Source organism: Pituophis catenifer, unplaced genomic scaffold, assembly GCF_029215685.1.
Source record: "Pituophis catenifer annectens isolate HBS135680 unplaced genomic scaffold, rPitCat1.0.hap2 SCAF_1, whole genome shotgun sequence".
NCBI classification, from domain to species: domain Eukaryota; kingdom Metazoa; phylum Chordata; class Lepidosauria; order Squamata; family Colubridae; genus Pituophis; species Pituophis catenifer.
In genome coordinates, this window is record NW_027256881.1 from 103061008 (window position 1) to 103074630 (window position 13623).

The 13623-nt window shown below is 42.5% G+C and overlaps 1 protein-coding gene across 3 annotated transcripts in view; it reads left to right on the forward strand.

Moving 5' to 3' along the window:
* The first annotated feature begins 1958 nt into the window (after nt 1-1958).
* Nucleotides 1959-13623, forward strand: part of POPDC1 (popeye domain cAMP effector 1) — a 34505-nt gene continuing 22840 nt past the window's right edge. For 2 of the 3 annotated variants that reach the window (XM_070932825.1, XM_070932824.1), the window contains exons 1-3: nt 1959-2075; nt 5015-5248; nt 5679-5803. In XM_070932825.1, the coding sequence (XP_070788926.1) occupies nt 5026-5248; nt 5679-5803 (348 nt within the window). In that variant the 5' untranslated portion in view covers nt 1959-2075; nt 5015-5025. Of the gene's footprint in view, nt 2076-5014; nt 5249-5678; nt 5804-13623 lie in introns of those variants that run through there. The other variant, XM_070932826.1, reaches the window with a different exon arrangement.

Here is a 13623-nt window from a genome sequence, read left to right on the forward strand (position 1 = left end):
AGCCAACATGGCAAGATAAACTATCTAGTATACATGGATGACTTAAAAATGTATGCGAAAAGCCCCACTGAACATAAATCAATATTCAACAGAGTTCAACTCTTCAGCAGCGACATCAAAATGAACTTTGGACTTGAAAAATGTGCTATATTATCCATGCAACGAGGAAAAATGGAAAAAATAGAAGGAATACAACTGGGAAATGGAAGCATAGTGAAAGCATTAGCAAAGGATGACGGTTAAAAATACCTAGGCATAATGGAAGCAGATACATCTTGAATGAAAAAGTCAAAGAGTCAACGCAAAAGGAATATATCAGGAGGATCCGCCAAATATTAAAATCAAAGCCAAAACAAAGCCATTAATACATGGGCAGTTCCAGTGATATGCTACTCAGCTGGAATCATCAAATGGACTTTGGCTGAACTGGAAAACTTGGACCAGAAAATGCGCAAACTTTTGAATATGTACCACACTTTACATCCACAAAGTGACATTGACAGGTTGTACCTGCCAAGAAGAATAGGGGGCAGAGAGCTATTGTAAATCCATCAAACTGTAGAAGAAGAAAAATGAAGTTTGAATGACTGTGAATCAAAGTACAGAAAAATTGCTACATGCAGTAAAAACAGAGAACATTATAAAAACAACAGAAACAAAGGCAGAATATAAGGAAAAACAGCTAGATGACAGATTAAATGGATGGAAAACCAAAGCTTTACATGGACAGCACTTGAAAAACATTGAAGGAAAATGTGATAACAATTTGACATGGGCAAGGTTTAATACTTACTGCTCAAGAACAAGCACTACAAACTAATGCTATGAAAGCGAAGATACACAAATCCACTGACAATCCAAACTGCCGACTTTGCAACGACAAAGTTGAAACTGTTTCACATTTAATATGTGAGTGCAGCAAAGTCGCACAAACTGATTACGAAGCTAGACATGACTGAGTTGCTAAATTAATCCACTAGTTATTATGTAAAAAATACAATTTACCTGTATTCGAAAAGTCATGGGAACATAAAGTGGAAAAAATTATGGGAAATAAGAAGGTGAAGATCTTGTGGGACTTTCAAATACAGACAGATCGTCATTTGGAACACAACACGCCAGATATCACAGTTGTTGAAAACTGAAGTGTACAATTTATTGGTATCGCTGTGCCAAAATCGAAGAAAAAGAACTGGAAAAAAAATCACAAAATATCGCAACCTGGCCATCAAAACTACACAATTATGGATGAAACATGTGGCAGTGATACCCATTGTCATCAGGGCACTTGGCACCATGTCCAAGAATTTTACAAAGTATATCAAGAAATTGCAGCTTCCTGCAATAACACCAGAGGAACTGCAAAAGACTGCGGTACTCGAAACAACATACATTTTAAGATACTTGGTCATACCTACCCTGTTTCCCCCCTGCTAATAAGCCCAATCGGACTTTTGAGCGCACGGCAATAAGGCCAAGCGCTTATTTCAGGGTTCAAAAAAATATAAGACAGGGTCTTATTTTCGGGGAAACACGGTAGGATGCCGGCAGTAAACGGTATCAACCATCAGAGCCAGTCAGAGCCAGTCAATGATATGATACATTTTTAAATGTTCAGTTGACTGAATTTCATGTTTAATGAATACAGTATATAATAATAATAATAAATAAATAAAAACTGTCGGAGCTGTCGTGACATTCCGAGTAGCTAAAGCGGCGACTGGCGATTACCAAGCACTCCCCCACCCCAAAGGAACAAGCAAGTCCCAAGAACTTTTACGCGGGCGGGCCGGGAAGAGCAAAGCGTATATATTAAAAAAAAAAGCGCCTGCGCGTTCCCCCACACCGTTGGTTTCTGAGAGCTGCAAGCGCAGGGAGCGAGCTAGCGCCGCCCGCAAGTTACTGTTGGCGGCTGCTTGATGCCTATTTTAGACAAAACCTCCGCTCCGTGGAGGGTGAGCACGCTTCCCTTCAAGGCTCCTCTAGCAGGCGCAGCGGAACCACAGGGCGCTCCCGTTAAGGACCTTTGAGTATAACACTCTGGAAAAGGCGCCTGGCAGCGGCGACGCGGACAGGTAAGGCTGGGACTAGGAGGAGCGAAGCAGGTAGGAGAAAATTCTGGGGCAGCCAGAAGAAGCTGCAGGACTGATCAGTTTTGATAGGCAGCTGGGAAGACGCGCAGGGCTGGGCGACATTTTCCGCAACCCGGTCTACTCAACGAGCCGCCCTTAGGCGGTGGAGTGGGAGGGGGGGGGAGGTTCCGGTGCAAATCTAGTCCGGGTGAATTAGTTTGGGATACTTACATGCTTTAACGTGGGCGCGCTGCTTCCCAGAGCCTGACACTTTGTTAGCCTCGCCCGTTGGGTGCCTCCAAGTCCTGCCTATCTCCCGCCTTAGGCTACCCTTGGCACCTGCCCTCTGTACCGTCCTCGTTGGATTCTCACGTCGGGACTTAGAGAAAAGAACTGCAGAGACTCGCGCTAATAACCCGTGGGGTGACTGGAGTTGTGGCTGGAGTTCAGTTTGCGGGAGCTCAAAAAAAAAAAAGCTCCTCATGCAAAAGCACCCCAAAGCACATTACAGAGGATTCTCAGGGTTCTCAGCTGCTTTTAAACTAGAGATACCTTAGCTTCTTGTCATCCCAGGGTGGGGTGGGGGGGTGGAGTCTAATTGCAAAAAGCAATATAATAATACTGTCCTCATTGTTTTGAATGGTACCTTGAATAGGGGAAGGGGTGAGCATGGTCAGGTAATCCCTGTGCCACCATCTTTGAATGAGTCTTTATATCTGAAACAGAAGGCAAAGCAAATCAAAACCTTGCCCAGGTCTGGCTCAGTATGTGCAGACAACTAGTCCTCATTTTTCAGCACAAGCCTTACTTTAAAGCTGAAGTAATTTTCTGAGAGGAAGAAAAAGTACAGCCTTGTACAATCTCTATCCATGTTGGGAGAGGCTTGAATATTGTGTATGTTTTATGTGTGTGCAAGCATAATGAAAACTTACAATAAATTGGCAGTCCAGTTATGGCCAGATATGACCCTCCCCAGCCCTTCCAATTATAGTCTCCCCCCCTCCAAGATTCCTGAAGTTGCTGTCAAAGAGGAATGTGATGTCTTTCCCTGTTATCTTGTTTTGTTGCTCATGTGGGCAATGTGTTTGAAACATCAAATTTAATAGCAAGTAAATATACTATGTTTAATGGTGTAAATATATTTCAAGTAATATTCCTTTGCCTAGGGTCTAGAATTAATATTGTAAAATAATATATTTGAGAGAGCTGTTTTGGCATGATGGTTAGGGCACCAGGCTGAGCCTGTAAGCCTGTAGTCCTGCTTTAGGCATGTAAGAGGGTGACCTTGGGCCACAAGACAATGATAACCTCCTTCTGAAAGTATTGTCAAGAAAAGTGCATGCGAACTTGAAAATGCACACACGCACACATGCACTAAATCTTTTTTTAACCAAACATACATTAAAATGCACATTACATGCCTACACACAAATGCCCACATATCATACAATCTTAGCAAAATCTTGGACAGTGTTGAATCATACGTCAAAAAAGGGTAAAATGCAGATTGCTTTTTTAGTATAGAATTATTAAATTCTTCATAGGGACATTCGCTTTGAACAACCAAGATCCCACTGATATAAAACAGATTATCATATCCAGTGGATATTTTTCTAACTGCCTGTATATCTGTGAAATTGGAGATCAATATTTCATGATGCTGGAAATTCACATATTATCTCTCTCTCTCTTTGCTTCACTTTCAGAGCAACATCTTAAAATAAAACATCTACTTGCATGTAGCAAATATATTTAAGGCACTAAACATAAAAATTATTACTGTGTGGTTTTAAAGATCTGGTTCAATCAATGAATGATATATCATGAATCCAGACATAGTGTGAAGTAAGTCATGCTGTGTTTTTTCTGGACAAAAGGGCTGAAGCAGAAGCACACAGAATATGTGTGGAATGACTTCTGAGGTTGTTGGTTCTTCCTTTATAATAGTCTCAGGGAGCTTTGCAATTGTCTAGCAGCTTCATTGAGTAAGTTTAACTTTCTTCTGTAAGCCATTTTCTTGATTAAAATTACCCTTTTTTAGTTTCCGTTTAAAAATAGCACCCTACACATGTAGAGAAAGGTTAAATATATTTTCTACCCTCAGCCTATGGTTATGGTCCATTCAGAATTTTTCCAACTCTTCAAAGAATTGTTGTGAAGTTTCCATCAAAAACCATCAATCTGCATTATGTATCAAAAATTAACATGATGAAATGCAGACAGCAGATGTGTTGCATTCTGCTAGAGTACCCAGCATAACTTGAGTATAAATCACATACGCGTGTGTGTGGACACACAAACTAAAGAACTGTTGAGAGAATCACTATCAAATTTATTGCATATAGAAAAAATATCTAAGTTTTTACTATCATGGACTAGATGTATATTGAATCCCTTTGCTGATATTCATAAGTGGACAGTTTTCTGAAGAGTCAAATGCATAACCTACAATTATATTTAAAAATTAAATAATTTTTTGTTAATATTTTAACAGCCTTAAAACTTGGCTGTTAAAATATTGTGTACTCTTTTGCTTCTTATCTTCTATTCAGCATTGCATTAGGTACTATATTTAGTAGTGCTGCTTAATGTCACAGCTACATGGCAGTTGGATAGGTATGGGGGAGATAAGCGGAACTCTAACTTTATTTTAAGTATTCTCTGCTAACAGTTACTTGAGTGCCAAAACTATACCCATTACTTTGTTGAACACACTTTATGTATGCAGAATGACATAGATAAGAGGATACAGTTCATCGTGATTGAGTTAATTCTGATAAATACAAGGACTGCTTTTCTTTTTTAAAAAAATATTAAGCGAACATTTGACATGTTCCATGTATAACTTTTCAAGCTCTTGAGATGTGTCCCCATTCAATCCTTTTGCAAAAAGATGAATATTCAGTCACACTGCAAGTGCAACCTATGTTTCTTTTTAACAGGCTAGTTCAAGATGAACTTCATCGAAGCCAGTTCAATTACCACAGCCCCATTGAACTTTAACCTGGACTTCAGAAATGCCACCTCTGTGCCTTTGAATGAAACTGTATGTGAAAATTGGAGAGAGATCCATCACCTGGTTTTTCATATGGCCAATATTTGTTTTGCAGTTGGGTTGGTTATTCCAACTACTTTTAATCTCCATATGATTGTTTTACGAGCTATGTTGACAATGGGTAAGCAAAGCTATATTAGACTCAAATGTTGCAGCCTTGAGAATCTATTGTAATGAGAATCCACTATAACATATTTGTAAAACTTATTTCTCTATTCCTGCTGCTTGATTTTGTTTGATTTTGGGAGGGGGGGAGTGCTTTGGAATATGTGTGGAAAACCAATCCATAAAAACTTTAAAAAATAAATGAAAAATATTTCATTTTCTGACTGTGCTTTGAGACAAATGTGGGTGATATTTTTCTGTAATGCTGTAACTTGCATTCTTTTCCTGGCATAGTCTTCATTGTTCTTACTATTATTAGTCTTTTCTTGGTAGATTGTTATATGGAAGATAAAAAGTTTGAACACAATATTCTACTATACTTAGTTTTCTGGATTAGGGATGGCAGAGTTGCATGCCTAATAATTTTACATTTTTATTTTTGGCAGGGTGTGTACTTTTTATCATCTGGGCAGCCCTTTTTCGTTGTGCTGTGGATATGGTAATCTGGAATGCGGTATTCCTTGTTGTCAATCTTCTGCATTTTATATACTTGCTGTACAAGAGGAGGCCGGTACGTTCACCACTGCTAAAGCAATGATAGATGCATAAAGAAGTTATTTAAAAGAATGGGGGTTTGCTTCTAAATGGGCTTGTTCAGCGAATGTATTGATATATATACTTACTACACCACAAGGTATTTTTGCTTTCTATTTTTTATCACTGCCAAAAAAAGCGTAAGAGGTTATTAATCTTTATTAATAACTGTGCTTTTAGTACTTAACCCTTCAGGCTTTCATTTACATAGCTGTAGTCCTAGTGCAAGATTAATATAACATGTACAACTATTGAGTGCCAAGAGTTTTGCATTTGTAATTTAATTATACCATGTTGTTTTGTTTGCTTTTAATCTTCTTGAGGGCTCCTAAGCCACTTATAGTTCTTTGGGAATGGAGCAGCATATAAATCTTAATACGTAAGTAAGAATAAACATTCAGGATTTCAGCTGAGTACTATATTGTATCATTTTAACATTATATATTATTTATTCTAAGTAAATAACTTCGTTATATTTTGAACTTATTGTTTTATCTTTATCTTTATTTGATTTGTATACCACCCTACTCCCGAAGGACTCAGGGCGGTGAACAGCCAAACAGTAAAATACATAAATACAAAATTTAAAAAACAAGATAAAATCGAATTAAACAATTTGGCCCAGACAAATTAAAACACCCCAATGATTTAAAAAACAGATTAAAATTTGCATATTAAAAAGAAAAGGGAAAAGATTAGGCCAGGCCCGCCTGGTGGAATAAAAAGGTCTTCAAAGCGCAGCGGAAGGTGCGCAGATCCAGGATCCTCCATATCTCTGGGGGGAACTCATTCCAGATAGTAGGTGCCCCCACAGAGAAGGCTCCCCCCCTAGGGGCTGCCAGTCGACATTGTTTGGCTGACGGCACCCAGAGGAGCCCCTCTCTACGAGAGCGTACCGGCCGGTGGGAGACTATTGGTGGTAATAGGTCAGTGATGGCTAACCTTTTTGCCGTCGCGTGCCAAAAGCGGGGGGAGTGGGGGGGAGCGGGTGAGGGTGCCCACATCCATAATTCAATGCACCCCACCCTCATGCGCATGTGACCCCCCCCCCACATTTCCCCCTGCTTTTGGCATGCAATGGCATAGTGGGCCCAGTAGGCCCGTTTTTTCGCCTCCCCAGGCTCCTTTCTAGGAGCCTGGGGAGGGCAAAAGCAGCCTTCCCCATCCCCCTGGAGGCCTTCCGGAGGCTGGAAACAGACAATTTCCCGACCTCCGGTGGGACCGGAAGGCATAAAAATCAGTTGGCCGGTGCGTGCATGTGTGCTGGAGCTGAGCTAGGGCAACACTTGCGTGCCCACCAAAATGGCTCCTCGTGCCACAGGTTTGCCATCACGGTAGTAGGTGGTCCCGTAGGTAACCAGGTCCTAAGCCATGGAGTGCTCTAAAGGTGGTAACCAAAACCTTGAAGTGCACCCGAAAGACCACCGGGAGCCAGTGCAGCTTGCGCAGGAGAGGTGTTACATGGGAAGCCATGTCGCTCCCATTACCACCTGCGCGGCCGCACTCTGCCCCAGTTGGAGCCTCCAGGTGCTCCTCAAGGGGAGCCCCATGTAGAGAGCGTTACAATAGTCCAGGCGGGAAGTGACGAGGGCATGAGTGACCGCGCCTAAGGAGTCCCGATCCAGAAAGGGACGCAACTGACGAATCAGGCGAACCTGATGAAAAATCCTCCCGGTCATGGCCGGCAAATGCTCTTCTAAAGACAGCCGTGAATCCAGGAGGACGCCCAAGTTGCGAGCCCTCTCCGTGGGGGCCAATGATTCTCCCCCAATAGTCAGTGATGGTGCCAACTGACTATATCGGGACGTCGGAAACCACAGCCACTCGGTCTTGGACGGGTTGAGCCTGAGCCTATTCCTCCCTATCCAGATCCGCACGGCCTCCAGGCACTGGGACATCACTTCAAGGGCATCGTTGGGGAGATGTACAGCTGGGTGTCATCAACGTACTGGTGGTACTTCACCCCGAAATCACGGATGATCTCGCCCAGCGGCTTCATATAAATGTTGAACAGGAGGGGCGAGAGGACCGACCCTTGCGGCACCCCACATATGAGGGGCCTCGGGGTCAACCTCCGCCCCCCCTGTCAACACAGACTGCGACCGGTCAGAGAGAAAGGAGGAGAACCACCGCAACACAGTGCCTCCCACCCCTAACTCTTCCAGCCGGTGCAGCATGATACCATGGTCGATGGTATCAAAAGCCGCTGAGAGGTCTAACAGGACCAGGACAGAGGAGCACCCCCTGTCCCGAGCCCTCCAGAGATCATCTACCAATGCGACCAATGCTGTTTCCGTGCTGTACCCGGGCCTGAAGCCAGACTGGAATGGATCCAGATACGTCGTTTCATCCAGGTGCTGGGGGAGCTGTTGCGCAACCACACTCTCAACAATCTTCGCCACAAAGCGAAGGATGGAGACCGGACGATAATTAACCAACATTGCCGGGTCCATGGAAGGCTTCTTGAGGAGAGGCCTCACCACCGCCTCTTTCAAGGCGGCAGGAAAGTCACCCTCACCCAACGAAGCATTTATAATCCCCTAGAGCCAGCCTCGTGTCACCTCCTGGGAAGCCAGCACTAACCAGGAGGGACACGGGTCCAATAAACAAGTGGTCGCGTTCAGTTCAGGCCGCCCAGAATCCTGTCCACGTCCTCAGGGGTCACAGGATCAAACTCATCCCAGATAACATTCTCAAGACCTGCCCCAGTCCCTCCCCCTGAGACTACCCAGTCGGAGTCCAGATCTTCCCGAATCTGAGTGATTTTGTCATACAGATACTGAACAAAATCCTTGGCTCTACCCTCCAAGGGGTCCTCCCGCGCTTCCTGGTGGAGCAGGGAGCAGGTCACCCTAAACAGGGCGGCCGGGCGGTTATCTGATGATGCAATAAGAGCAGCGAAATAACTACATTTCGCTGCTTTTATCGCCACTAGGTAATTCCTAATATGAGATCTTACCAGTGTCCGGTCCGATTCAGAAAGACTGGCCCTCCAACTACTCTCTAGGCATCTTTTCTGGCGCTTCAACTCCCTCAGCTCCTCGGTGAACCAAGGAGCCAAATGAGATCGGCGCCAGGTCAGAGCCCGCAAAGGCACGACCCGGTCCAGAGCTCCAGCGGCCGCCCTATCCCAGGCGGCCACTAGGTCTCCAGTCGAGGCATGTGCCAGAGCCTCAGGAAATGGCCCAAGCTCCGTCTGGAATCTGTCAGGTTCCATCAGGAGCCTGGGGCGGAACCATCTTACCAGCTCCGCCTCCCTGCGGCGGGGTGCAGTGGTTCAAAGGTCGAGATGAAGGAGAGAGTGATCAGACTATGACATGGGCTCGGTAACTATATCCCCTATCTCAAGATCACTCAACCACTGTCCAGAGACAAAAACCAGATCCAGCGTGTTAACCCCCGTGTGGGTAGGGCCATGAATTAATTGGGTCAGATCCATAGCTGTCATGGAAGCCATGAACTCCCAAGCCATCTCAGACGCCTCGCCCATGGACGGCAGGTTGAAATCCCCCATGACCATAAGCCTAGGGGTATCAACCGCCACCGCGGCGATGACGTTGAATAGCTCGGGCAGGGCTGCTGCCACGTGGCAAGGAGCCAGGTACGTGATCAGCAAACCCATCTGAACCCCGTGGTCCCATTTCACAAGGAGGGATTCACAGCCGGCTGTCTGAGGAACAGTGGCCTCCCTCGGTTTCAGACCTTCTTTAATGATAACCGCTACCCCCCCCCGCCCCTCCCTTGTGACCTCGGCTGATGGAATGCATGGAAACCTGGTCGGCACATTTCAACGAGGGGAACCCCCCCTCCTGGCCCAACCAGGTCTCCGTATTACCTGCCATGTATTAAATGTCCAAATGTTTTGGACAACATTTGTAATTATGGCATTGTTTGGTATGGACTGTGCATCTATAAATGTTTTTATTAAATACTACTGCTAATAGTAATAATAGTATTATCATATATCCAATAATAATATTTTTAATAATAGCATTATTATACATTGGTTCTATTTTTAGCATAATTCATAATTCTCAGTAGGGTACAATTTGTTCCTCTTCCTTCTGTTCTTCCTCTTCTTCCTCATTGTGTGTCCACTGCAATGAAGGTTTTCTTTTCATTGTTTATAATACTTATTTCGGCCTCCCACTGAGGTGGGGTGAAGGTCATGACCATTGAAGGTCATGCTATTAAAGTTTCATAAAAATAGGGAATAAATTATTTTCAGGAGAAGTATGTTTACAAGTTTCTCTAGTATATTTCATATTTGGCCAGCAAAAAGTCATCTCTGTTTACTTTACCAGAATGTCTTATATACATTGATTAATAGGTGGAAAATATTCTTTACTTGTATCTTTATTTTATCTTTGTATTAAAATATTTCATCATGTATAGTGTTGAAGTAGTACATTTTTAAAATACATAGACTTTTTTGACAAACAAGTATATAAATACATTTCATACATATATAAACTGTGTGCATAATTATTAGGCAAGCTGTATTTTGGAGGATTAATTTTATTATTGAACAACTACAGTGCTCTTAGTCAATCCAAAATATTAATAAACCTCAAACCTGAATATTCAAAAAAGTAAAAGTGAGGTTATGGCTTTCTTGGAAGAATATCTATGTGTGCACAATTATTGGGCAACTATTAGTATGCAGAATTATTATGCAACTAAATGAAAAATGAAAATTTTCCCATCTTACTCATTTATTTTCATCTGTTAAAGTGAGAATAATAAACAAACAATTCAAAATTTACAAATAAACATTTCTGACAGTTCAAAAAAAAAAAATCAGTAACCAATATAGCCACCCTTCTTTTCAATAACAGTCATAAGTCTTCCATTCATGGAGTCTGTCAGTTTCTTGATCTGTTGATGATCAACTTTTTGTGCAGTAGCAACCACAGCCTCCCAGACACTGGTCAGAGAAGTGTACTGTTTTCCTTCACCGTAAATCTCTCATTGAAGAAGGGCCAACAAGTTCTCAGTAGGGTTTAGGTCAGGTGAGGAAGGGAGGCGTGTCATTATTCTTTCATCTTTAAGGCCTTTTCTGGCTAGCCATGCAGTGGAGTACTTAGATGCATGCGATAAAGCATTCTTCTGCATAAAAATCATGGTCTTCTTGAAAGACACCAACTTTTTCCTGTACCACTGCTTGAAGAAAGTGTCTTCTAAAAACTGGCAGTAGGTGGGAGTTGATTCTGAGTCCATCTTCAACCCAAAAAGGTCCAATTAGTTCATCTTTCATAATAACAGTCCATACCAGTATCCCACCTCTACCTTGCTGGCGTCTGAGTTGAAGTAGAGCTCTGTGCCCATTACTGATCCAGCCACGGGCCCATTCATCTGGTCTGTCAAGAGTCACTCTCATTTCATTAGTCCATAAAACCGTTGAAAAATCTGTTTTCAGGTATTTCTTGGCCCAGTCTTGCTGTTTCAACTTATGTGTCTTGTTCAGTGGTGGTCAGATTTCAGCCTTCCTTACCTTGGCCATGTTTCTGAGCACTGAACACCTTGTACTTCTGGGCACTCCAGGTAGGTTGCAGTTCTGAAATATTACAGCACTGGAGGATAATGGGTTCCTGGTAGCTTCATGTTTGATTCTTCTCAAATCTTTGGCAGTTAATGTGCATCTTTTTTACTCAACACGTTTCTTGCGACCCTGTTGACTATTTGCAACAAAACGTTTGATGGTTCTGTGATCACGTCCCAATATCTTAGCAATTTCAAGAGTGCTGCATCACTCCGAAAGACACTTGTTTTTACTGATTTAAAAATAACTCTTATCAACAGAAAGACGCTAATCATTCACAACTTGTTAGGGCTATTTTCCACTATGCAATCCAATTATTCAGGGGTGAAATCTACTTACCTTCCTTACCAGTTTGGAAGTGCACGTGCCGTGCGCATGTGTCACATGCACACGTGAACCTTCTGTGCATGCACAAAACCTGCGCATGCACAGAAGGTACAAAACACATTACTTCCTGCTTAAAAACAGGAAGTAACGAGACCCGGGCGGGTGGGCGGAGCTTTGCTCCGCCATCGCTACCAGATCCCCGAACCAACCACGACAATAGCTCCTGGATCGCCTGATCCGGTCCGAACCGGGAGCATTTCACCCCTGCAATTACCCCTTTTCTTGAAATACCCAGGTAAACATGAGCATGTTCTGATGAAACATTTGACATTTGAACCTTATTGTAAACTTTTCTAGCTCAGCCTTTTTTTCTACCTATAACAACCCATATGTGCAGTAAGTGTTTGTATGACTCAATGGTTCATCTGCATTCCAACATCCTTTGTAGTAAGGCTTTTTTGTCATCCATAGAAATTTTACAGTGTTTTTTTTTTTAATTCAGTACAGCTTGATTGAAATAAAATTAAAGAATAAAAGGGCAAGCTACACAAATGGGCTGTCATACAACATCCTCTAATTTTTCTCTTCCTCGTATCTATCAAAAGAGCATCAGTGTAACGAAGTGGGTTGAAAGGGAAGTTGTCCATTTGTCTAGTAATATACAGCTAGTCCTCAACTTACAACCACAATGGAGCCCAAAATTTATGTTGCCAAGTGAGAAATTTGTTAAGTGAGTTTTGCCCCATTTTACAACTTTTCTTGCCACAGTTCTTAAATGAATCACAGCAATTGTTAAATTAGTAATATAGTTGTTAAGTGAATCAAGGTTGACTCAGCCTTCCATCCTCCCGAGGTGGGTAAAATGAGGACCCAGATTGTTGGGGGCAATATGCTGACTTTGTAAAACCGCTTAGAGAGGACTGTAAAGCACTGCGAAGCAGTATATAAATGCTATTGCTATTGCTATCTGGTTTCCCCATTGCCTTTGTATGGGGATGCTGAAACAGTCATAAGTGTGAAAAATGGTCATAACTCACTTTTTTCAGTGCTGTTGTAACTTCGAACGGGTCACTAAGTGAACAGTTGTAAGTCGAGGCTACCCGTATTGCAAACTGCGTCATCATAATCTTAGAAATGGAGCGGGGTGTGGGGGAGATGTTTTACTGGCTAGTGAATGGTTTAAAGAAGTAATCCTTGTCCTTGTCACTTCCAGAGCTTTGCTTATCAGGTACTGCAGAAGAAATGCTGCTGTCAGAAAAAGGTGCAGATGCTTTTGCGGTTGATTGAGGCATATGCCCTGGTTTATCATATGCAGAGATGCATGATATTTGCTCCATTCATCGCTGAAAAGATTTCCTCTGTGGTTAGCAGAGCTGTCCTTTTACATCACTTCTTTCTAAGCCCAGCTGCTCTGAGGCACCATTCCTGGAGGAGCCAGTACACAATAGAAACCACAGTTATCTGCCACAGGGTTATTTCAATTTCCCAGACAAATCCTATTGTCGGGGAAGGGAGGGGCTGCATGAAAGATCTTATATTAATGAAAAACTAGCTTCACATTGCTCTTTTAATCCCAAGGACAAAGCTCTTGTTTTTCCCCTATAGAGCACACATTCACATTTCACTTAAAATTCTGATTATTTCTTGTTGATATAGAAGTAAATTAATTAAGAATAGCCCAAGACTGCCTTCTCTACTTGAGGCTCCGTGTGCCTCCATTAAAGCTTCCATCATTATTTATCTTGCTCAATGCTATATTGTTTTTTGCTTTCTTTTATGCCCATTTTCTCCTTCTCTGAAAAATTCATTGATCCCTGCTCTGCCTATGTTTTCAGATAAGACAAGGCATAGTGTTTTGGCTATTGAATTAAAATGTGTTGTCAGTTTGCCTTCCTCTCATGGACTTCACTGTTTTGATATACTATGTG